The sequence below is a fragment of the Muntiacus reevesi genome, chromosome 4, assembly GCF_963930625.1.
Source record: "Muntiacus reevesi chromosome 4, mMunRee1.1, whole genome shotgun sequence".
In the NCBI taxonomy this organism is placed as follows: Eukaryota; Metazoa; Chordata; class Mammalia; order Artiodactyla; family Cervidae; genus Muntiacus; species Muntiacus reevesi.
Genome location: NC_089252.1, coordinates 59,382,493 through 59,409,789, shown reverse-complemented (window position 1 = coordinate 59,409,789; position 27,297 = coordinate 59,382,493). Strand labels below are relative to the sequence as shown.

At 36.2% G+C, this 27,297-nt stretch overlaps 1 protein-coding gene across 1 annotated transcript; it reads left to right on the top strand.

Annotated features, from left to right (window-relative positions):
- The first annotated feature begins 5,477 nt into the window (after positions 1–5,477).
- Positions 5,478–6,395, top strand: LOC136166700 (olfactory receptor 4A47-like). The gene has a single exon (XM_065933341.1). It carries the CDS (start codon positions 5,478–5,480, stop codon positions 6,393–6,395), a length of 918 nt encoding a protein of 305 aa, XP_065789413.1.
- Positions 6,396–27,297: the final 20,902 nt, after the last annotated feature.

Below are 27,297 nucleotides of genomic sequence, written 5' to 3'. Positions count from 1 at the left end.
ATGGACTGTAGCCCACCAGTCTCCTCTATCCATGGAATTCTCCAGGCAAGAATACCAGAGTGGGTTGCCATCTCCTTCTCCAGATAAAGAAACTAAGATCATGGCCTCTGATTCCATCACTTCATGGCAAATAGAAGGCGGAAAAGTGGAAGCACTGTCAGATTTTACTTTCTCGGGTTCCAAAAACATTGAAGATGGTGACTGCAGCCATGAAATTAAAAGATATTTGCTCTCTGGAAGGAAAAATATGACAAACATAAACAGTGTATTGAAAAGCAGAGACATTGCCCACCAAAGTTCAAATAGTCAAAGCTATGATTTTTCTAGTTGTCATGAATTATAATAGTTGCTCCAGAAAGAAGGCTGAGCACTGAAGGATTGATCACTTCAAATTGTGGTACTGGAGAAGTCTCTTAAGAGTCCTTTGGACTGCAAGGAGTTCAAACCAGTAAATCCTAAAGGAAACCCTGAATATTCATTGGCGGAACTATTGTTGGAGCTGAACCTCCAATATTTTGGCCACCTGATGCAAAGGGCCAACTCACTGGAAGAGACCCTGATGCTGGGAATGATTGGAGGCAAAAGGAAAATTGGGCAACAAAGGATGAGATTGTTAGATAGTGTCACAGACTCAATGACTATGAATTTGAGAAAACTCTGAGAGACAGTTTAAGACAAAGGACCCTGATGTACAATAGTCCTTGGGGTTACAAAGAGTTGATTATGACTTTGAGACTGAACAACAAGAACAATTTAGTCTGTAGATTGATTTAAGTGGTGTGAACATTTTTATAATATTTACTCTTTCATTGATGAACTCAGGATACCTTTCCATTAATTTGTGTCTTGAATTTAATTTATGTATTTCATATAATTCAGCTCAGTTCAGTTCAGTTGATCACAGTTATGTCCAACTCTGAGACCTCATGGGCTGCAGCACGCCAGGATTCCCTGTCAATTACCAAATCCCAGAGCTTGCTCAAACTCATGTCCATCAAGTCAGTGATGTCATCCAGCCATCTCATCCTCTGTCATTCACTTCTCCTCCTGTCTTTAATTTTGCCCAGCATCAGGGTCTTTTCCAGTGAGAGTTCTTTGCGTCAGTTGGTCAGAGTATTGGAGCTTCAGCTTCAACATCAGTCCTTCCAATGAACACCCAGGGCTGATCTCCTTTAGGATAGACTCACTGGATCTCCTTGCAGTCCAAGTGATTCTCAAGAGTCTTCTCCAACACCACAGTTCAAAATCATCAATTCTTTGGTGCTCAGGTTTCTTTACAGTCCAAGTCTCACATCCATACCTGACTATTGGAAAAACCCATAACTTTGACTAAACGGACCTTTGTTGGCAAAGTAATGTCTCTGCTTTTTAATATTCTGTCCAGGTTTGTCATAGCTTTTCTTTCAAGGAGCAAGTGTCTTATCATTTCATGGCTTTAGTCACCATCATCAGTGATTTTGGAGTCCAAGAAAATAATCTGTCATTGCTTCTCCATTTATTTGCCATGAAGTGATGGCAGCAGATGCCATGATCTTAGCCTTTTGAATGTTAAGTTTTAAGCCAACTTTTTCACTCTCCTCTTTCATGTTCATCAAAAAGTTCTTGAGTTCTTCTTCTGTTTCTGCCACAAGTGTGGTTTCATCTGTGTATCTGAAGTTATTGATATTTCTCCTGGCAATCTTGATTCCAGCTTGTGCTTCACCCAGTTCAGCATTTCACATGAAGTACCCTGCATGCAAGTTAAATAAGTAAGGTGACAATATACAGCCTTGATGTACTCCTTTCCCAATTTGGAACCAGTCCATTATTCCATGTCCAGTTCTAACTGTTGCTTCCTGACCTGCATACAGATTTCTCTGGAGACAGGTAAGGTCAGCTGGTATTTCCATCACTTTATGAGTTTTCCACAGTTTTTTGTGTTCATATAATTGTCAATTTACAAATCTTTCACCTCCTTGGTTAAATTTATTCTTATGTATTTTATTCTTACTATTGCTATTAGAAATAAGATTAAAGTCTTAATTTCTTTTTTGGATAGTTCATTATTCATATATGTAAATGCAACTAAATTTTCTATATTGCTTTTTTATTCTGCAACCTTTTGGGGTTATTTTTGTTAGTTTTAACAGTTTTGGTGAATTTCCTGCATTTTCTATTATAAGATTGTGTCTACTATACAGCCCTTTAATTTGGCTTCTTCTTGGTACCATGCATCAGATATTTATGCATAATATTTTATCTATGAATAGTTCACTCACTTATTAGTAAATAGTATTCCATTTCAAGCATGTATCCCAGTTTGTTATTCCCTTTCTCAATTAAGAGTTATTTTGGTTATTTTCAACTATTAGAAACCATGAATAAAACTGCTATAAATATTCTTGTATAGTCACTGAACAATAAGGAAACAGTGAAGAAAAATATGACAATTATTTTCAAGTCACTAGATGTCAGGGGAAGCTGACAATGATCACTGAGAAATGGTAAGCAAACAATTTGATTTCTGTCTAGGAGTTTTCTGGTTGACTATTTTTTAAAGAATGTCCATGTTGTGAAACAGAGAGCTGTACCACCAAAGACCCTGGTTCAGTCTCTGAGTTGAGGAGATGAAGTTGAGTGTCTTCATCTAAAACAGTTAGAATTCTGAGAGTAGAATACTGAAGATTATAAACCTATTCTCCTGGAAACTTCAAAACTTTGACCACCTGATGTGAAGGACCCACTCATTGGAAAAGACCCTGATGCGGGAAAAATTGAAGGCAAGAGACGGGGACAACAGAGGATGAGATGGTTTGATGGCATAACCGACTTGGACATCAGTTTGAACAAGCTCCGGGAGTTGGTGCTTGACAGGGAAACCTAGAGTGCTGCAGTCCATGGGGTTGCAAAGAGTCAGACACAATTGAGAAACTGAACGGATTGAGAGAAAGAGAGTGAAAGAGAGATATGGGAGACAGACAGAGAGAGAAAGACTAACAAAGAGAATGACAGAACTAAAGAGTAACCTGTGGTTTAATTTATAAATAATCAGAAAATTTTATTTTTATTAAATGCTTCTTATTTAATTGTAATATATAATGCATTGTATATATGTACAGACTTAAGTCCTTTGAACTGTACTGCAATTAGGGCAAAGAATGGTATATTCTCTACCTTGGGGAAGGCTCATGAGCACTTTGAGATGAACGGGATAATGGTCCCCCAAATTTCTATTTCCCCAATTCCATATTAACATAGATTCCCTCAATTTGCCTTTCTGAAGCTATGTTGACAAACTATGTGAAAACTATCTACATTTAAAACAGATTTTAAATGACTTCTTCTGATATTATCATCCATTATCTTCTACAAGTCAAATCAGATATGGTTTTCAAAGACAAAGCTTAAACTTGAATAGTTTTGCCTCTTTTGTAGGCCATTATTTTAAAAAGAAAGTTTACATATTTCTGCAGAAATGGACATTTCCCTCTTGGTGAAATGACAGCAAGCTGTTTTTTTGTAGCTTTTCCCCAGGAGGAGAGGGCTCTCTAAGTCCTGTTCTACATGCTGATTATCCTGGTGACATCTCTGGAGGTAAAGAGTGCACCATCAAAATCATGTTTAAAGTCCCAATGAATTTAATTAGACAAGACTTATCCTTAGAGAAGCACCAGTTGAATGACACAATAATATGTGCCCTATTTCAAATGTAGATAAGGTATTTGTGGGCCTTTTCCCTCACCTCACATGACAGACTTTTGAGAATTTAAATAGTGGGCTCAAATCATAACAAAATATGTATTATGAAATTATTCTCCAGTCTTCAGAAAATCCAAAGTTCAACAATGAAGAGAGTATTTTAAAATTGATTAAGAATTGATATTCTATTCAGATTACTTCACTATTTCACTTTGATTGGTACAAAACATTGTAAAGCAAAATTTTTATTTAAACAATTTGTAAACAATTTCCAGTTTTCTCTCTAATAAAAATGTTGATTTCACATTTGTTGGTGTTTGGGACAAATCCTGCCAACAACAGATATTTTGTGTTTCTGTTCAGCAATCAAGGCTCAGAATTCTTTGGGTAACAGGACATTCATAATCATTGTGAAAAGCCAAGCAATTTGAAAGACGATGCTTTTCTGAATGACTGAGATAAACTGATTTCTTGCAAACATGGAAAAAGCTGACCACGTGAAAACAGTACAATGCAGAGTGATGACGCATGCATGTGACTCTCTGTGTTCACAGTGTTGGCATCAGCTATGACGAAAAGGAGAAAATATCAGAGGCCAGAACATGGATCTGATGGCTGTCTTCTTATGCAGGTAACCCAATAATTGTGTTTGTATACAAGGTTCTACACTAGGTTTTCTGTTTTCAAGAATATATCAGTGTTGTGAGAATTTAGACTGGTAAGAGTTTTATTTTGTGATTTTTATAATCAGCCATTTTAGAGATCTAGTTTAGCTGTGATTACTAAAATATGTGATGATTGATTCTGCTTTGTAATATTCTTTTTAGATATTTTCACCTTCCAATGCTCTGGACTAAGTTTCTTTCTCTAACATGAAGTTTTCTTACAAATTAGATTCAAGTATAACTATTTGGGGATATCGTCATGAAGAGATATCTGTAAATCTGATGATGGTTCAATCACTATGCTCTACATTGTTTGTTAAATTGCTTAAAATTAAAAGATGATGTAGCATCTGTAGACCTTGATTCAGAGGCATTTCAAAACTCACGATGATACTGTAGCCAGCAAGATATTACTTCAGTTCCTACTTTTCTGTTCACAAGTAAGTTTAAGAATTCCTTTATGTTTGTTGGCCAGTTAGATGCATTATTCCTTTAAATATCTGTTTACATTTTTATTTACACTTTTACTTGCAAACTGCTTAGAGATAATTCTGTTTTATGTATTAAATCTATGTTTATCCCATACAATGTGAATCTTTTTCCAATTTATTTTTTCAGTTGGTGCTATTGTATCTTTTCCTAAATCCTTAAAAGAAATCTAAAATTCTCAAATGTAGCTATCTGGAATTCCAATGATTGGCTAAGAGTCTTCCTCTGCTAGAATTAAGGAAATCATCTCCCTAATAAATAGAAAGCAAAATAAAAGTAATTTACTTTACTTTTTTAATTCAATCTTTAATCAACATTTATTTTTATATAAGGTTTTAATTAAAGGTACAATTTTATCAACTTCCAAATGGAAGGAGATTGTAACAACTCATTTACTTAATAGTGTGTTCTTTTCTCACATATGTATTTTAATTACTTGCTGCTCTTTAAGATGTTTGAGATTCAGGGCAATGTATTACTCAGCATTCTATTACAATATCTGGAATTATTGGATCATGATAAACTATAATTCTCATTGATTGAATATATGAGTAAATTATCTTAAGACTTCAGGATTCACTAATAACAATTATATTTACAGGTAATTTTGACCTAAACTCTGAAATAATACAGGCAGAAGCACCTATGGAACAAAGGAACAATGTAACTGAATTTGTCCTTTTGGGGCTCACTCAAAGCATCCAGGGCCAGAAAATATTATTTGTTGTGTTCTTGTTCATCTATATTGTGACAATGGTGGGCAACCTACTTATTGTCCTGACTGTGGTGGTCAGTCCAATCCTGGATACCCCTATGTACTTCTTTCTTGGCTGCTTATCATTTATGGGTGCTATTTATTCTACTACAGTCACACCAAATATGATTATAGATTTACTGCATGGAAAGAAAACCATTTCCTTCCAAGCTTGCATGACCCAGCTTTTTACATGGCACTTTTTTGGTGGTGCAGATATATTCCTCCTGGTGGTCATGGCTTATGACCGCTATGTGGCCATCTGCAAACCCTTGCATTATTTGACCATCATGAATAAGCGAGTATGTGTTCTGTTGCTGTTCTTGACCTGGATTGGTGGGTTTTTACATGGTGTATTTCATCCTCTCTTCGTCTACAATCTTCCCTTCTGTGGCCCCAATGTCATTGACCACTTCATATGTGACATGTACCCTTTGTTGAAACTTGCTTGCACTGACACTCAAGTTACTGCCATTGCAGTGCTTACCAATGACGGGGCAATATGTGTGATCATCTTTTCTCTCTTGCTCGTCTCCTATGGGGTCATTCTGTGCTCCCTGAAGAATCTTGGTCAGGTAGGGAGGCGCAGAGCCTTGTCCACCTGTGGCTCCCAAATTACGGTGCTGGTCCTCTTCTTTGTGCCCTGCATTTTTATGTATATGAGACCTCCTTCTACCTTGTCTGTTGATAAATCCTTGACTCTGTTTTACAGCATTATCACCCCTATGTTGAACCCACTCATCTATACATTGAGAAATGGTGAAATGAAAAATGCCATGAAAAACCTTTGGACCAGAAAAAGAAAATGAGGCAGCAGGAAAATGTATCACCTATTTTCAGTGAATAATTGCTCTTAACAGGAAAATCGTGAGGAATTATTTAAGTGTATTAAATTACTACTCAGGGTTAATACCTTTGCTATAATGAAATCATTTATTATGTGAACACTTCCAATGATGATAATACACTTTTAAGAATTTTCATAATTTATTAGCTCAAAGTATATATTTTGTTTCAAATACACTTTTAAGATTGTCACATTTTCTTTTTTTTTCTTTTTTATTTATTTTTATTATTTGGAGGCTAATTATTTTACAATATTGTAGTGGTTTTTGCCATACATTGACATGAATCAGCCATGGATTTACATGTGTTCCCCATCCCGATCCCCCCGCCCGCCTCCCTCTCCCTCCCATCCCTCTGGGTCTTCCCAGTGCACCAGCCCTGAGCACTTGTCTCATGCATCCAACCTGGGCTGGTGATCTGTTTCACCCTTGATAGTATACTTGTTTCAATGCCGTTTTCTCAGAACATGCTACCCTTGCCTTCTCCCACAGAGTCTAAAAGTCTGTTCTGTACATCTGTGTCTCTTTTTCTGGTTTGCATATAGGGTTATCGTTACTATCTCTTTAAATCCCATATATATGCATTAGTATACTGCATTGGTGTTTATCTTTCTGGCTTTCTTCACTCTGTATAATGGGCTCCAGTTTCATTCATCTCATTAGAACTGATTCAAATGAATTCTTTTTAATGGTTGAGTAATATTCCATGGTGTATATGTACCACAGCTTCCTTATCCATTCATCTGCTGATGGGCATCTAGGTTGTTTCCATGTCCTGGCTATTGTAAGCAGTGCTGCGATGAACATTGGGGTGCACGTGTCTCTTTCAGATCTGGTTTCCTCAATGTGTATGCCCAGGAGTGGGATTGCTGGGTCATATGGCAGCTCTATTTCCAGTTTTTTAAGGAATCTCCATGAAATATGTAATGAATCCTATTAGTTCTGAAAAATATTATATTATTTGAGAGAAATTTGAGACACATTGCACTTTGCAACCCTAAATGGCACATATGTACATATGTCTCTATAAGACTGTAAATTCATGTGCTATATATAAATTAAGGTATAGTTTATACTGTAGATTTTAGTTGGTGTAAGGTTTTCTCAAACTTCTCTCAAATAATATAATCTTTTTCAGAATTAATAGGATTCATTACATATTTCAGAAAAATAATATTAGTAGTATGACATAAAAATTTTGTTCACTCCTCTGCAGACAAAGACAGCCTATATTAATTTTGAAGTATCTATCTTAGTTTTGTAATTACAATATGCCTTGAATATATTATTTTTTGATATTGCTTAGCATATTAACATTGAAGTAGAATGGTGCTTCAGAGTTATAAGTATTAAATGTAAGGAAACCAAATTTATAAAAATAAATCAACAAAATATAAATGCAAAAATATAACCAAATCTTAATCATACTCCCAATTGCATAATCCTATATCCTCAAAAAGACCAGGTATAAGTTACATTTTCATAAAAGTGATTCATTAAATGCAAATCAAAACCACAGTGATGTACCATCTCACTCTGGTCAGAATGGCTGCTATCAAAAAGTCTATAAACAACAAATGCTGGAGAGGGTGTGGAGGAAAAGGAATCCTCTTACACTGTGTGTGGGAATGCAAACTAGTACAGCCCTATGGAGAACAGTGTGGATATTCCTTAAAAAACTGGAAGTAGGACTGTCATATAACCCAGCAATCCCGCTTCTGGGCACACACACCAAGGAAACCAGAATTGAGACACGTGCACCCCAATGTTCATTGCAGCACTGTTTACAATAGCCAGGACATGGAAGCAACCTAGATGTCCATTGGCAGATGAATGGATAAGAAAGTGTGGTACATATACACTATGGAATATTACTCAGCCATTAAAAAGGATGCATTTGAATCAGTTTAATGAGGTGGATGAAACTGGAGCCTATTTTACAGAATGAAGTAAGTCAAAAAGAAAACCACCAATAGAGTATATTAATGCATATATATGGAATTTAGAAAGATGGTAACTATAACCCTATATGTGAGATAGCAAAAGAGACACAGATATAAAGAATAGACTGTTGGACTCTGTGAGAGAAGGCAAAGGTGGGATGATTTGAGAGAATAGCATTGAAACATGTATATTGCCATATGTGAAATAGATATGCCAGTTCAGGTTCGATGCATGAGGTAGGGTGCTCGGGGTTGGTGCACTGGGATGACTCTGAGGGATGGGATGGGGAGGGAAGTGGGCCGGGTGTTCAGGATTGGGAACATATGTCCACCCGTGACTGATTCATGTGAATGTATAGCAAAAACCACCACTTTATTGTAAAGTAATTAGCCTCCAATTAAAATAAATAAATAAAAAGAAAAAAAGTGATTCATTAATTTTTCAGATAGTTTAGGATATCTGGTAATAACTCTGCTATTTTCCAGTATTCCCATCATCATTTTTTTCTTGTTGTTTTCCATAGCCTTCTAGAGATGCCCAAGCTGAATCTTTCATATTTAAATTTAGCATAATCCATGAGCTTCAGACAAGAAGTACACAACTCAAAACTAGATATTTTGGTGATACAATTTTTAAGAAAGATGCTGACAATATATGCCATTCTTATCTCTCTTATTATTAAAATGCAGGTTACTAGGATATAAAAAGGCCAGAATATATTGATTTATTTCACAGAGACATTATTCATAAAATCCTCTTTCTCTCTTAATCAGGCTTGAAATATATATTTGCTATTTTGTTGTTTTGTTTCTAAGTCATGCCCAACTCTTTTGCAATGCTATGAGCTGTAGCCTGATAGTCTCCTTTATCCATGGGATTTTCCAGGCAAGAATACTGGAGTTGGTTGCCCTTTACTTATGCAAGGGATACTTCCAACCCAGGGATTGAACCCCTGTCTCCTGCATTGATAGTTGGGTTCTTTACCACTGAGCCACCAGGGAAGCCCAAATATTTATAAATACTACTTGCCTCAAAATGGTCTGAAGTGTGTGGTCAAATAAATATTATGCCTGTCTTACTTTGTCTGGCCTTATGAGGAGCTAAGTTTATGTGGTTATGTGTGATGATTTTCACTAGTAAATCCTGGAGAAGGAAGTGGTAACCCACTCCAGTGTTCTTGCCTGAAAAATCCCATGACCAGAGGAGCCTGGTGGGTTACAGTCATGGATTGGCAAAACATTGGACAAGATCAAGCATGCACACACCCACACACTATTAAATCACACTTTATGAGAAACCTCATATCTTGATTTTTATCTCTGTTACATGGAGATATTTTGTATTATTTCAAAGTATTCTCAAACATAATATAATATTATTCACCAAATAATAACAAGCTTCTGGATTTACCAAAATTTATTTGTTATTCTTCCACCTTTCAATGTTGCTATAGATTGAAAATGTGTGCCCTTTTCCAGAATCGTAAGTTCATTCCTTTATAATAAATTCTTTACAATATAGTGGTATTTGAAGTTGGGCCCTTTCAGAACTGACTAGAGTCATGAAGTTGGAGTCCTCCTGAATGGGATTATTACACTCATAAAGAGAACTTAAGAACTCACTTGAGCCTTCCGCCATATGAGGACACAGCTGAAAGATGGCAACTTATGAACTAGATGATGGGAAAGATTGAAGGCAGGAGAAGAAGGGGACGACAGAGGATGAGATGGTTGGATGGCATCACCGACTCAATGGACGTGGGTTTAGGTGGACTCTGGGGGTTGGTGATGGACAGGGAGGCCTGGCGTGCTGTTTCATGGGGTCGCAAAGAGTTGGACACGACTGAGTGACTGAACTGAACTGAGCTGAAATATGAACTGGCGGGGGTGGGTGGGGGGCTTCCCTAGTGGCTCAGCTGGTGAAGAATCTGCTTGCAATGCGGGACCTGAGTTCCATCTCTGGGCTGAGAAGATCCCCTGGAGGAGGGGAAGGCTACCCACTTCAGTGTTCTGGCCTGGAGAATTCCATGGACTGTATAGGCCATATTGTCGCAAACAGTCAAACACAACTAAGCGACTTTAACTTTCACTATGAAGTAGGGCGGGAACCTTATCAGAGATGAAATCTGCCAGCTTCTTAATCTTGGACTTCTGAGGGTTTCCTTGGTGACTCAAATAATAAAGAATCCACCTGGCGATGCAGGTGACATGGGTTGGTCAGGAAGATTCCCTGGAGAAGGAAACAGCTTCACACTCCAGTATTCTTGTCTGGGAAACCCCATGAACAGAGGAGTCTGGAGGGCTACAGTCCACGAGGTCACAAAGAGTCAGACAGGGCTGAGTGACTAACACTTCTTAGACCCCAAGCCAGAGAAAAGAAAAGAAAAAGTTTATTGTTTAAATCATCCAGCCGATGGTATTCTGTGAGAGTAGCCCAAATGACCAAGACAGAAAATTAGTTTTCAAAACTGCATAGTCATTTCAAGTGACAAGGTAAACATGCTTCACTTATTAATTAAGACTATGTTTATTTTTTTTATAATCTCCCTGAAGTCAGGAAAAGTTACCTAATTGTATTTGTGTTCTGTTTCTTGCACAATATATTAAACGAAGAATTCACTCTATAGACCTTATCAATTACCTTAATTCTTCTTCTATTGATAAGTTTAATTAGCTCTTTCTACATGAAATATATAAACACCCAAACACACACACAGACACAGACACAGACACACACACATATATATATATATATGCATATGTATACTACAAATATTACTTTGCTGTATCATTTTTGTTATAATGAGTGTTTAATATAAATGTCATTTTAATATTCTTTAATATTTTATTTTTTCTATCACATCACTCTTGAAAAATTCCATATGCATCCAAATACTTTTAAAATTTAACTTTTTTAAAGCAATGTTTTAAAATATTTAATTTTTAAACCCATCTTTAATTAAGTTTTGTTTGGGATGGGGAAATATCTAAACCAAAACAGGAAAAAAGTTGGCCTACTTATTAAATTCATTAATAATTTGAAGCTTTTCCATTTAGTATGTCAGGTTTTATACCATTTAGAATGTTCAATCTGTGGACTTTCTAACCTCCTCTTCTATGCTTTAGGGTCATTTTGCAAAGTTTAAAAACTTCCTAACACAATATATTTAGGATGTCATGGCACTACATATTTATTATGAGGAGAACTGTGTGTCTTAATATTTCTTTTCCTATCCAGAATAAAACAAATATTAGGAAGGATTGATTGAAAGCTCAGTAAAATTTTGTAATTGTCTCCAGAGAAAGCACATAAATCTTGCTTTATGGTTTTCCTCTTTAAAAAGAAGACTCTGTTATTCACTTTTAATTCACAGTTTTAGTAAGCTGATCATCAGAAAAGGTTTAGTGTCTTTTGCTAGCATGAATTGCAGCACAATCCCCAAAGCCACAGAATGTTTGTATTTCTACAAATACAAATATTTGTATCCAAAAATTCATAGGCCTGTGTCTAAGAGTGTACAAGTATGTATTCTACTGCCACACACTCAGATCTGTTTACTTCCATCACCAGTCACATCCACAACTGGGTGTTGTTTTCACTTTGCCTCAACTTCTTCATTCTTTCTGGAGCTTTTTCTCCACTCTTCTCCAGTAGCATGTTGGCCCCTACTGATCTGAGGAGTTCATCTTTTTGCTTTTTCACACTGTTCATGGAGTTCTCAAGGCAAGAATACTGAAGTGGTTTGCCATTCTCTCCTCCAGATCTGTACACAACTTCAGATATCTCTATGATTATATATACACACACACACACATATATATATACTCAATGATATGTTAATCTGTATCCAATAGTATGTATATGTCTATATCTGATCATACATGGATCTGTAATGTGGTGACATATGGATAAGTATTTGATTAACAATTTAGATACATTTGTATGTATACTCATATTTATTTGATATGATCACACATAATCCTCCATGTATGTGTGCACCAAGGATATTTCTCACCATACATAGGTCTATGTTTGATTATACACAGACCTATATCTGTCTACAGACAGAGTTATATCTTGTCATACACTGGTCTGTATCTGACTGTGGAGAATTAATTTAGGCAGGATGTGAATGAACAATTCTTCTGTTCCATGTGGCATAGACTGAGGTCATTCTCTCGTAGTCAGCTGATTGTTGGGCTTTTAAGGAGCATCCAGGATGATTACAGTTACATGAATGGTGCATTGGTTGTGATGCATAGAACACCAGTCTCTGCTGGGTCTCTTTCTTCTCCATGTAGATACAGGGCTATGTAGACTATGTCAACCCAGTCATGTTGTCAGACTTGTGATATGTCAGCTCAGTGTTCCCAAAAGGAAGAAGTAGCTAGCAAGTCAGTCAAGTCTTCATCCCATCATTACATCAACCTTTTAAATTTCAGGTTTTTGGTTCTTAATCCAGATTGATTCTTCATCAAAGGAAACAATAGCACAGTGGAAATATAACATATTTGTAAAGAATATATATCATAAAGACAATAAAATATATAAGGAACTTCTATAACTAAATAGCAAAAAAACTGCCACAAATAAGCCAATTTACAAATGGAAAAAGAACCTGAAGAGATAGTTTTCCAAAGTAGACATGAGAAAGTGTTCAATATCACTAATCATTGGGGAAATGCAAATGAATATCAAAATGAGATATCATGTTACATCTGTTAGGATGGCTATATGAGGTATATATCAGAGAATAACTTTTGGTTAGGGTGTACTGAAGATGGAATCCTACTAAAGTAATTCCCCTACATACAAATGAGGTCTGTTCTTAGGGTGCATTCCTAAGTCCAATCTGTTCATTGGTCTAAAAAGTTAGCCTAGGTACCCAGCTAACACAACTGACTTTGTACTGCAATAGATTTGTAATAATTTTCACACAAGTAATACATAAATAAGTAAATAAACATTTTAATCTAACAGCTCAATACCTCATTTTTATAACAAATAGTGTCACAGTGAACATAGTGCATGTGTCTCTTCTGGTCACCAGAAGTATATGCTCTAGTGATGCCCTTTATGTGGCTTCATGGATCATCTGCTATTGTGGGCTGGCTGCTGTGGACATGATTGTAAACATCACTGGCCCAAGTCCCTTTGGTTGATGGCCCTTTTGTAGTGGCTGCAAGCTGCTGGTGGGTGAAGCCAGGTCCTGGTGTGGCTGATTGTCTGGGCAAAGATTCCCAGTTCTGGAGCAAGCCCATTGGTGTGTGGGTCTGAGTCATGAAAGAGCTGAATTTGAAGCTATAGGTTTCCAGGACCAGCGATGACAAACTGGTGGGTGGAACCTAGTCCTATGTAGGCTGGCTGAGGGCCCCAGTGTGTCCTTGAGCAAACAGAGACTCCAGGATTTAACTCTATCCACTAGTGGTCTGGCACTAGCCCCAGGACCCAGTGGGTCATGGTCTCAAATACTGGTGTCTGGGCACCAACCCTTAGAAGACCAGTGGTCCTCCTACTGGGCCACAACCCCACCCTACTACAGCAGATGTCAACACTGTGAAAACAATGATCCTGCAGCTAAGCTTATCATGATCTTGTTCACCTAACAGCAAAGACAAACTGGCCTAGCGTCAGCAGCTAACAGAATGGCACTATATCTCTGGAACTCTCAAAAGCTCCCCGGTCTGAAAAGTCCCATGTTTTGGCTGCTCATCTTTTTGGTGCAGGAAACATGGGATAGGTAGCTTGATGTGGAGCTAAGAGCCCTTTATCCATGGGGATATGTCCCCTATATCCTTGGGAAGAACCTTTGCAATTCAATTATTCTACCATTTCTGTTTTGCCTATTCAGGCTACTGGACTTCATGATGTAGTACTGTGTCTGTGACACTCTTACCTGTCCTGTCATGTTTCCTTCCTTATATATTTAGTCACAAAGAATATTATCTACTAGTCTTTAGTACATTCTCATCAATAGTTGTTTGGCTTTTCCATGGGAGGATCTTTCTATTCTACCCTATTGATCATGACACACTATATTTAATCTCTGTTTACGACAATACTGCAGATGGTGACTGCAGCCATGAAATTAAAAGATGCTTACTCCTTGGAAGCAAAGTCACAACTAACTTAGGCAGCATATCAAAAAATGGAGACATTATTTTGTCAATAAAGGTCCGTCTAGTCAAGGCTATGGTTTTACCAGTAGTCAGGTATGGGTGTGACAGTTGGCTTATGAAGAAAGCAGAGCGCCAAAGAATTGATGCTTTTGAACTGTGGTGTTGGAGAAGACTCTTGAGAGTCCCTTGGACTGCAAGGAGATTCAACCAGTCCATTCTAAAGGAGATCAATCCTGAGTATACATTGGAAGGACTGATGTTGAAGCTTAAACTCCAATATTGGTGTGAAGAGCTAACATATTTGAAAAGACCCTGATGCTGGGAAAGATTGAAGGTGGGAGGAGAAGGGGAAAACAGAGGATGAGATGGTTGGATGGCATCACCGACTCAATGGACATGAGTTTGGGTAAGTTCAGGAGTTGGTGATGGACAGGAAGGCCTGGCCTGCTGGAGTCCATGGGGTTGCAAAGAGTCAGATACTACTGAGTGACTAAACTGAACTGAATGACAATGCCATTCTGTTTTAATTGGCATAGCTTTACAGTACATTTTGGAGTCATAATGTCTGATTGATTTGGCTCTTTGGAATCTCTTGAGGTTTCATATGAATTTTAGGGTGGATTTTTCTGTTTCTGCAATAAGGTTTTTGGAATTTTGGTAAGGGTTGTATTAAATATGTAGACCACTTTAAGAAGTGTTGGTATCTTAATAATATGTAATCTAGCTAATCCACATAATATTATTGACATGTATCTTTGGAACATTGTTCAGCAACATTTTGTAGTTTTCAGTGCACAAGACTTTTTTCCTTTATGTTTACTCAACTATTTTATTCTCTTTGATGCTGTGACAAATGGAAATTTTTTCTTAGTGTCTCCTTTTTGTTGTTCATAGATATCCAATATCCTTTCATGAGTAAAAAAAAAAAAAAAAAGCTCTCAGCAAATTGGGCACAAAATATTCCCAATGTGTGTATGTGTGCATGTGTGTTCAGTCACTCAGTCATGTCCAACTCCTTGTGATCCCATGGACTATAGCCTGCCAATAGCTGTCAGGCTCCTCTGTTCATGGGATTTTTTTCAGCAAAAATAATGGAGTGGGTTGTAGGGACTGACAAAATTTGTGACATCTTTTGAAAGTAGAGACAATATGATTTGTTAATGTTATTAATAAGTAATTTGAGAGCAATAAGGGAGTGAAAACTGTTTGAAAATATGAGACTTTTTTTCTTTTGTATAAACAATTTCAATGCAAAAGGTACCATTTAATAAGATGGAGAACCACATTTTAGTAGTTGACTTACAATATTGGATTAGTTTCCATAGTGGTTATATCAATTTATTTCTCACCTTCAGTGTACAAGGATTCCAAATTTTTTACATCTTCACTGACATTCTTCTTTTGTAAGGATATTAAGTTCATTAACTATGGCAGAGCCCTCATGATCTAATCACCTGCACATGCTCCACTTACTAAAACTGTCATACTGAACAGTTGGAATTCAACTTATCAACTTTGGGGACACAGATATTCAAACCTGAGCAGAGGTTCAATTTCATTCTTTCTCATATGGATATCCAGTTTTCCCAATGCAATGAAGAGATTTTCTTTTCCCTATACTGTATTCTTGGACCCACTTTTTAAAAGATAACTTGAAGAGGCAGTCTGAAGATGGTGGAGGAATAGGATAGGGAGACCACTTTCTTCCCCACAAATTCATCAAAAGATCATTTGAATGTTGAGCAACTTCCAGAAAACAACTTCTGAATGCTGGTGGAGGACATCAGGCACCCAGAAAGGCAATCCATTCTTTTTGAAAGGATGTTGGACACAATATAAAAGACAAAAACAGAGACAAGACATTTAGGGGTGGAGACCCTTCCTGGCGAGGGAGTCATGAAAGAGGAGAAGTTTCCACACAGTAAGAAACCCTCTCACAGGCAGGTCTGTGGAGAGTTTTGGAATCTCAGAGGGTAACATAACCAGGAGAAACAAAAAGAAAAAACAAACAAACTACAGAATATGCACCTAACCACAACTGTCAGCAGAGAAGTAGCCCAGACACTTGTGTTCACCATCAGTGAGTGGGGGCTGGACAGGGAGGCAGGACTGCATCATCAGTCTTTAAGGTAAGGACTGGGCTTGAATGCCCTGAGGACAATCTGAGAGATCTAACATGAAATAACAACCCAAACCGTGGGATTACTAGAAAGACCAAAAAAAAATAAAATAAAATAAAATAAAATAAATAAAATAAAAACTATCCCCTATCCCAGGAAAGGCTCTAATGCAGGACAGTGACCCCTGGCACAGGTGCTCACAGAACAAATGATTGGGCAAATACCAAAGGCTGTGTATAGGCCCCTCCCCCTCAACCCCGAGGCAGAGAAGCAGGTGTGCAACAGCCAGAACTGGAAGGCATGGGGCTGCTGCAATCTTGGCCCCAAGATTGCTGCAGCCTGAGATCAGCTCCCCAGAGGAGACACATGGCACATCTGAGACAGTTCTCTCGTGGTGCACCCAGGAAACCAAGTGGCTGAATTTGGGAGGTGATTAAGATGAATGGACCACCTGGGACAGTGTGCTCGCCAAGCACCCATTCGCCTGAGCTGCTCAGACCTGGGCAGGACACAAAACACACAGCCCATCCCGGTCTGTGCCCTTGTGGAGTACCCAAGAACCTGAGTGGCTTAGACCTGGGAAGTGCATTTCATAATGCAGGCCCACGTGGGACAGTGTCCTTGCAGGGCACCCTGGAGCCTCAGCAGTGCAGACCTGGGAAGCACACTCTGCCTTGGGCTGTGGCAAACCCAGTGTGGTCCATAAACTGTGAGCACTCTTCATACACACCAGTGGTATTTCTTTTCAGTGTCCCTCTGTCCCCACAACACAGCTGAGCAAGTGAGCCTAAATAAGTTACCACTTTTGCCCCCTGTGTCAGGGCAGAAATTAGACACTGAAGAGACTTGCAAACAGAGGAAACCAAAATAAACAAAGAAGAGGGAACCGCTCTGGCAGTGACAGGTACAACAGATAAAAACCCTACAGTTAATACTGACTGTGCATTGGAAAGGGACCTATAGATCTTGAGAACAAGTACAAGTTGAAACAAGGAACTGTCTGACATTGAACTGACCCCACATTGCCCACAACAGCTCCAGAGAAATTCCTAGATATATTTTTACTATCATCACTTTATAATTTATTTTTAAAAACAAATTCTTTATTACTCCTTTAATTTTCATTTTTATAAACTATTGCCTTGTGAAAAGGACCCTATTTTTAAAGCAAATTTCATAATACATTTAAAAAATTTTTGTGATTGATTTTGCTTTGTATTTTTTATATTGTATTTTTGAGAGTCTAACCTTTATTCTAGATTTTAATCTTTGCTTTTTGATATTTGTTATCAATTTTGTACCTTTAAGAATCTAATCTTCAGTTTCCATTTTCACTTAGAGATTTGATTACTGGCTTAATTTCTCTCTCTCCTTTTGATTCTCCCTTTTCTCACACAGGTCACCTATATCTCCTTCCTCCCTCTTCTCTTCTCTACTTCACTCTGTGAATCTCTCTGGATGTTCCAGTCTGTGGAGAACATTTAAGGAACTGATGACTTGTCTAGATTGCTCTCTCCCCTTTTGACTCTCCCTCTTCTCCTTCTGGTCACCTCTATCTCCCTCTTGCCTCTTCTCTTCTATATGTAACTCTGTGAATCTCTCTGGGTGTACCTCATTGTGGAGAATTGTTCCACCATTAACCTAGATGTTTTATCATCTATGCCATATGGATGGATAAGTTTTGAGGCTACATTAAGAGAAGGGCTGAAAGCCAGAGACAGGAGGCTTAACTCCAAAGCTTGAAAAATCAGAGAACTCCTGATTCCAGGGAACATTAATAGAGCTCTTGCTCATCCAAAAGTCTCCATACCTACACTGATACCAAGCTCCACCTAAGAGTCAACAAGTTACAGTGCAAGAGATACCACATTAATTCTCCAGCAAAATAGGAACACAACCCTGAGGATTAAAAGACAGGCTGCCCAAAGCCATGTCAAACCCATAGGCACCCTAAAACTTACTATTGAACACTTCTTTGCATTCCAAAGAGAAGAGATCCAGCTCTACCCACCAGAACACAGGCACAAACTCCCCCAACCATGAAACCTTGACAAGCCACTAGTCCAACCCCACCCACAAGGAGCAGACTCAACAGTAAAGAGCAACCACGAACTTCCAGCCTACAGAAAAGGCATCTAAAACACAGTTATCTAAACAAAATGAAAAGGCAGAGAAATAGTCAGCAGGTAAAGGAATATGTAAACAAAATGAAAAGGCAGATAAATAATGAGCAGGTAAAGGAACATGATAAATACCCACAAAACCAACAAAAAAGTAGGAGATAGAGTCTACCAGGAAAGCAATTCAGAATAATAATAGTAAAAAAAGATCCAAAATCTTGAAAACAAAATGGAGTTACAGATAAATAGACTAGAGAGAATGACTGAGAAGATGCAAGAACAGTTTAAAAAGTATCTAGAAGAAATAAAGAAGAGTCAATCAATAATGAATAATTCAATAACTGAGATCAAAAGCACTCTGGAGGGAACCAATAGTAGAATAACTGAGGCAGAAGAGAGGATAAGTGAGATGGAAGATTGGATGGTGGAAATTAATGAAGCAGAGATGAAAAGAGAAAACAAAGAATTAAAAGAAATGAGGACAATCTCAGAGACCTCTGGGTCAATGTTGAGCACCCCAACATTCGAATCATAGGTGTCCCAGAAGAAGAAGACAACAGGAAACGGCATGAGAAAATACCGGAGATAATAGTTGAAACTTTCTCTAAAATAGGGAATGAAATAGCCACTCAAGTTCAAGAGACCCAGAGTGTTCCCAACAGGATAAACCCAAGGCAAAACACCTCAAGACTCATATTAATTAAACTAATGAAGATCAAGCACAGAGAGTGAATATTAAAAGCAGCAAGGGAAAAGCAACAAATAACACACAAGAGGATTCCCATGAGGATAACAGCATATCTTTCAGTAGAAACTCTTCAAGCCAGAATGTTTGGCAGGACATACTTAAAGTGATGAAAGAGAAAAAAACTACAACCAAAATTACTATACCCAGCAAGGATCTCATTCAGCTATGAAGGAGAAATCAAAAGCTTTGCCAACAAGCAAAAGCTGAGAGAATTCAGCACCACCAAACCAACTCTTCAACAAATGCTAAAGGATCTTCTCTGTACAGGAAGCACAGAAAGGGTGTATAAACTCGAACCCAAAACACAAAGTAAATGGCAATAGGATCATACTTATCAATAACTACTGTAAATGCAAATAGGTTGAATGACCCAACCAAAAGACAAAGACTGGCTGAATGGATACAAAAACAAGACCCCCATATATGCTATCTACAAGAGACACACCTCAAACAAAGGAATAGATGCAGACTTAAAGTGAAGAGCTAGAAAATTATATTTCATGCAAATAGAGACCAAAAGAAAGCAGGAGTAGCAATGCTCATATCAGATTAAAAAAGAAAAAAAAAAGATTTTGAAATAAAGACCATGAAAACAGATAAAGAAGGGCACTGCATAGTGATCAAAGGATCAATACAAGAAGAATATATAACTATTATAAATATATATGCAGCCAACATAAGGGCACATCAATATGTAAGACAAATGGTAACAAGTAGGAAGGGGAAAACTAAGAGTAATACAATAATAGTGGGAAACTTTAATACCCCACTCACACCTATGGATAGATCAACCAAACAGAAAATTAGCAAGGAAACACAAGTTTTAAATGATACAGTGTGCTAGTTAGACCTAATTGATATCTATAGGGCATTTCACTCCAAAACAATGAATTTTACCTTTCTCTCAAGTGCACACAGAGCATTCTCCAGGATAGATCACATCCTGGGCCATAAATCTAGCCTTGGTTAATTAAAAGAAAAAACACAGCTGAAATCATTTCAAACATCTTTTCATATCACAATGTGGTAAGATTAGATGTCAACTATGGGAGGGGGCAACTATTAAAAGTACAAACATATGGAGGCTAAACAACATACTTCTGAATAACCAACAGATCACAGAAGAAACCAAAAAATGCATAGAAACAAATGAAAACTAAAACATGACAACCCAAAACATGGGCTTCAGTGAAAGCAGTGTTAAGAGAAAGGTTCATAGCAATACAAGTTTACCTCAAGAAGCAAGAGAAATATCAAATAAATAACCTAGCTTTACACATAAAGCAATGAGAGAAAAAGAAATTAAGAAACCCAAAATTAGTAGAAGGAAAGAAATCATAAAAATCAGAGCAGAAATAAGTGAAAAAGAAACAGCAGAGACTATTGCAAAGAATCAACAAAACTAAAAGCTGGTTATTTGAGAAGATAAATAAAATAGACAAACCATTAGCCAAACTCATCAAGAAAAAAAAAGGGAGAAGAATCAAATCAATAAAATTAGAAATGAAAATGGAGAAATCACAACAGACAACACAGAAATACAAGAGAAAATAAGAGACAACTATCAACAACCATATGCCAATAAAATGGACAACTTGGAAGAAATGGACTAATTCTCAGAAAAGCATAACTTTAAAACTAAACCAGGAAGAAATAGAAAATCTTAACAGGCCCATCACAAGCATGGAAATTGAAACTGTAATAAAAACATCTTCCAACAAACAAAAGCACAGAACCAGATGGCTTCACAGGTGAATTTTACCAAAAATTTAGAGAAGAGCTAACATGTACCCTATTCAAACTCTTTTAGAATACTGAAGAGGAAGGTAAACTCTCAAACTCATTCTATGAGCCACCATCACCCTAATACCAAAACCAGACAAAGATGCTACAAAAAATAAAACTACAGGCCAATATCACTGATGAATATAGATGCAAAAATCCTCAACAAAATCCCAGCAAACAGAATCCAACAACATATTAAAAATATCATATATCATGGCCAAGTTGGCTTTATCCTAGGGATGCAAGGATTCTTCAACATTTGCAAATCAATCAATGTGATATACCATATTAACAAAGTGAAAGATAGAAGGCATATGATTATCTCAATAGATGCAGAGAAAGCCTTTGACAAAATTCAATGCCCATTTATGATAAAAAAAAAAAATCTCTCCAGAAAGTAGGCATAAAAGGAATATACCTCAACATAACAAAAGCCATCTACAATAAACCCACAGCAAACATTATCCTCAATCTCGAAAAATTGAAAGCATTCCTTTAAAGTCAGGAACAAGACAAGGGTATCCACTCTCACCACTACTATTCAGCATAGTTTTGGAAGTCTTAGTCACAGCAAACAGAGAAGAAAAAGAAATAAAAGGAATCCAGAATGTAAAAGAGTAAGTAAAGCTCTTACTGTTTGTAGATGACATGATCCTCTACATAGAAAAACCTAAAGACACCACCAGAAAATTACTAGAGAAAATCAATGAATACAATGAATTTGCAGGATGTAAAATTAGCACACATAAATCCTTTGCATTCCTATACACTAACAATGAGAAAACAGAAAGAGAAATTAAGGAGACAATCCCAATCACCATTGTAATGAAAATAGTAAAATGCATAGGGATAAATCTGCTTAAAGAAATATAAGATCTATATACAGAGAACTATAAAACACTGATGAAAGAAATAAAAGATGGCACAAATAGCTGGAGAAATATACCATGTTCATGCATCAGAATAATCAATATAGTGAAAATAAGTATACTATCCAAAGCAATCTATAGGTTCAATGTAATCCCTATCAAGCTACCAATGGTATTTTTCACAGAACTAGAAGAAATAATTTCACAATTTGTATGAACACACACACACACACAAAATGTCAGATAGCCAAAGCAATCTTGAGAAAGAAGAATGGAAATGTAGGAATCAACCTGCCTGACTTCAGACTGTACTACAAAGCTACAGTCATCAGACATTATGGTACTCGCACAAAGATAGAAATATAGATCAGTGGAACAAAATAGAAAGCCCAGAGATAAATCTAGACACCTATGGACACCTTATCTTTGACAAAGGAGGCAAAAATATATATATGGAGAAAAAATAACCTCCTTAACAAGTGGTGCTGGGAAACTGGTCAACCACTTGGAAAAGAATGAAACTACAACACTTTCTAACACCATACACAAAAATAAACTCAAAATGGATTAAAGATCTAAATATAAGACCAGAAACTATAAAAACCCTAGAGAAAAACATAGACAGAACACTCTCTGACATAAATCACAGCAAGATCCTCTATGACCCACCTCCCAGAGTAATGGAAATAAAAGCAAAATAAACAAGTGGGATCTAATTAAATGTAAAAATGTTTCCACAATGAAGGAAACTATAGGCAAGGTGAAAAGGCAGGCTTCAGAATGGAAGAAAATAATAGCAAATGAAATAACTAGCAAAGAATTAATCTCCAAAATATGCAAGCAACACATGCAGCTCAATACCAGAAAAATAAATAACCCAATCAAAAAATGGGCCAGAGAATTAAACAGACGTTTCTTCAAAGATGACATACAGATGGCTATCAAACACATGAAAAGATGCTCAACACCACTCATTATCAAATAAATGCTAATCAAGTCCACAATTAGGTACCATCTCATGCCAGTCAGATGCCATCAAAAGTCTACAAACAATAAATGCTGGAGAGGGTTTCGAGAAAAGGCAACCATCTTACACTGTTGGTGGGAATGCAAGCTAGTATAACCACTATGGAGAACAGTGTGAAGATTTCTTAATAAAGCTGGAAATAGAACTGCCATACAACCCAGCAATCTCACTGTTGGGCATATACACTGAGAAAACCAGAATTGAAAAATACATGTGAACCCCAATGTTCATTGCAGCACTATTCACAATAGCTAGGTCATGTAAGCAACGTAGATGTCCATTGGCAGAAGAACAGATAAGAAAGTTGTGGTACATATGCACAATGGAATATTACTTAGCTATAAAAAAGAACACATTTGAGTCTTTTCTAATGAGGTGGATGAAACTGGAGCCTATTATACATAGCAAAGTAAGTCAGAAAGAAAAACACCAATATAGTATATTAATGCATATATATGGAATTTAGAAAGATGGTAATGATGACCCTATATGCGAGACTGCAAAAGAGATACAGATATAAAGAACTTACTTTTGGACCCTGTGGAAGAAGTCAAGGGTGGGATGATCTAAGAGAATAACATTGAAACATGTGTATTACCATATGTGAAATAGAGGACCAGTCCAAGTTTGATGTAAGAAGCAGGGCACTCAAAGCCAGTGCACTGGGACAACCCAGAGGGATGGGATGGGAAGGGAGGTGGGTGGGGGTTCAGGATAGGGACATATGTACACCCATGGCTGATTCATGTCAATGTATGTCAAAAACTACCATGATATTGTACAGTAATTAGCCTCCAATTAAAATAAATATATTTTTAAAAAAAGATAACTTGATGGTGTAAGTGTGGGTTTATTTCTGAGCTTTCTATTCTGTTTATTGGTCTATGAATCTGTTTTCAGGTAAATACTAGAGTATTTTGATTACTATAGATTGGTAATAAATTTTGAAACCAAAATTTCCATCCCCACATTTCTTTATTCTCAAAATTGCTTTGACTATTTGCGTTTTTAATGTGCTTTCATATGAGTTGTATAATTATATTTGTATTTCTTTGGAAAAAAATGTATCTTTTTGAAAAAATCAATGAGTAGATTGATTTGGATGATGTATGCATTTTTCCATTTTTAAAAATTATATTTTATATTATTTATGTGTAATTTACAATGTTTTGCTAATTTCTATGATGCAGCAACGTTATTCGGTTTTGCATATTTTTCCTGTTGCTTTCCATTATGGTTTATCAGAGTATACTGAATATAGCTCTCTGTACTATATAACAGGAACTTTTCATTTATTCATTCTTTATATAGTAGTTTACATCTAATAATCCCAAACTCCTAACTCATTCCTCTTCCAGCCCCTACATTCTTGGCAGCTGTGTGTTCTTTAGGTCTATGAGTCTGTTTCTGTTTCATAGATAAGTTCATTTATGCCATATTTGTCATTACACATAAAAGTAATGTCATATTGTATTTGTCTTTCTCTTTCTGACTTTGTTTATTATGACAATCTCTAGGTTCATCCAAGTTGTTGCAAATGGCATTTTAATGATATTTACTTTTACATTTAATGATAACAGTATATCTCTCTATTTATTTGTGTTTTGAATTTGTGTCAATATCCTATAATTTTCAGTGTACAGATCTATAACCTATTTGATTAAAAATTTTCCTAAATATTTTATTCTTTTTAATGTTATTGCAAATAAACTATGTTCTTAGTTTATTAGGATAGCTCATGTTCACAAATGTAAATATAATTAATTTTGGTATGTTGAGCTTTTATCCTGCAACTCTGTTGGATTTGTTTACTAATTCTAGTAGTTTTTGGTGCAATTTTTTTGCATTTTCTATTTGTGAGACCATGTATACTATACAGTCATATAAATTCTTTTAGTTTTGCTCTTTGTATCATACAGTTGAGGTTTATGCATATTATTGTGTCTATCAAAATTTCATTCATTTTATTATTAATCAGTATTCAATTTCATGAATGTATCAGAGCTTGTTTCTTTATCATTTAAAAAATATATTTGTGATTTCCAGTTATTTCAAATTATTAATAAACCTGCTATACAAATTCATGTATAGTTATTGAAAAACAAGCAACAATGCAGAAAAATATGACATAATTGTTTGCAAAACACTAGCTATCAGAAAAACAATGACAATGATCACTGAAATGTGTTAAACAAACAAATTGATTCTTTTTTCTATAATTTTCATGTTTTTTTACTTTAAAGGATTTCCATGTGGTGGTACACAGAGAGATAACTCAAAAGATCCTGATAGAGTCTCTGAGTTGAGAATGTGAAGTTGAGGGTTTGATGAAACTAAATAAGTTAGAATTTTGGGAATAGAATACTGAATATTGTAGATGTATAGACCTTGCTGTGGGGAGGGAGAGAGAGAGAGAGAAAGAGAATATGATGTAGGACTAAAGATGATCTTATTGCTTACTTCATAAATTATTGAAAAATATGATATTTTCCTTATACATTTTAAAAATTGTTTTGTAAGCCATTTGAAATGTATTGCAATGAGGTCATAACCTAGTCTAGTCTATCATGTACTTTGGTGGGCTCATGAGCACTTGGAGAAGAATGGAATAATATTCCCACAAATGTTTTCTATTTCCTCCTTTCCATTCTAATACATATTCTGTCAATTTGACTGTCTGAAACTATGTGACAAACTATTTGAAAAATCTATCTACATTTGAAACAGGTTTTAAATTATTTGTTCTGAAATTAGCATTCATCATCCTCTGGAAATCTGGTCAGATAACATTTTCAAAAACAAAGCTTAAACTTAAATAAATATGCTTGTTTTAATAGGTCCCAATTTAAACAAGAAACCTTTTACCAAGTCATTTCCACTGAGACTGAAATTTTCCCTCGTGGTGAAATGACCTCAAGTTGTTTTTTGTACTTTTCCCCAAGAGGACAGGGTTCTCTAAGTCCTATTCTACATGGTGATTATCCTGGTGGCATCTATGGAGGTAATTCTGATTGTACCATCAAATTTATGATTGAGGTCCCAATGCATTTAATTAGATAAGAATCACCCTTGGAGATAAACCAATTGAATGACTCGATAATATATGCAGTATTTCAGATATAGATAATGTTTTTATGGACCCTTTCCCTTACTTTACATGACAGACTTTCAGGAGTTTAAATAGCTGACTCAAAACATAATAAAGTATGTAAGTGAAATCAGTTGCCATACTTCAGGAAACTCAGTTCAATGATGAAGAGAGGGCTTTATAATTGATGGAGAATCGAAATATTGTAAAGGCTATTTCATTCTTTCACTTTGATTGACATAAAACACAAACACCAACATTTTTGTGTAAACAATTCATATGCAATTTCCAGTTTTCTCTCCACCCAAAATGTTGACTTAGCATTTGTTAATATTCAGGACAAATCCTGCCATCAACAATTATTTTGGCTCTCTGTTCACCATCAAGATTCAGAATTCTTTAGGTGACAGCACATTCACATTCAATTAGAAAACTCAAACAATTTTAAAGTAAGTTTTGCTGGATATCTGTGATGAATTAGATTTTCTGCAAGCAAGAAAACTGTTGGTCACATGTAAAGAGTTCAAACTCCAGTGATGCTGTATGTATCTGGCTGTGTGTGTTCACAGAGATGCATCAGTGTATGAAGGACAGGAGGGCATCTGAGTCCTGGACACAGAAGGACAGGTTTTCTTCTTATGCAGGTAACCCAGGAAATGTGTTTATATATAAGATTCTGAACTAGGTTTTCCAGTTTGCAAGAGTATATTGGTGGTGTAAGAATTCAGTCTTTCAGGATGTTTTCTTTGTGATTTTCATAATCAACTGTGTTAGGAATATTTTGTGATTACTGAAATATGTGGAGATTGATGCTATTTTTAATACTCTTTTTGGATGTTTTCATATTCTTATGAACTGGAATAAAATTATCTTCTCTAATGAAGTTTTCTTAGAAATTAATTTCAAGAGTAAAAATTTGGAGATATTTTTATGGGCAGATATATGTAAAGTTTCAATTAACATGGTCTCTAAATATTATATGTTAATCTGTTAAAAATTAAAGATGATATAGCATCTGTAAACCCTGATTCAGTGATTTTCAAGGA

Excerpts from the sequence above, each read along its gene's own strand:
- LOC136166700 (XM_065933341.1), top strand. The coding sequence starts at position 5,478 with ATGGAACAAAGGAACAATGTAACTGAATTTGTCCTTTTGGGGCTCACT.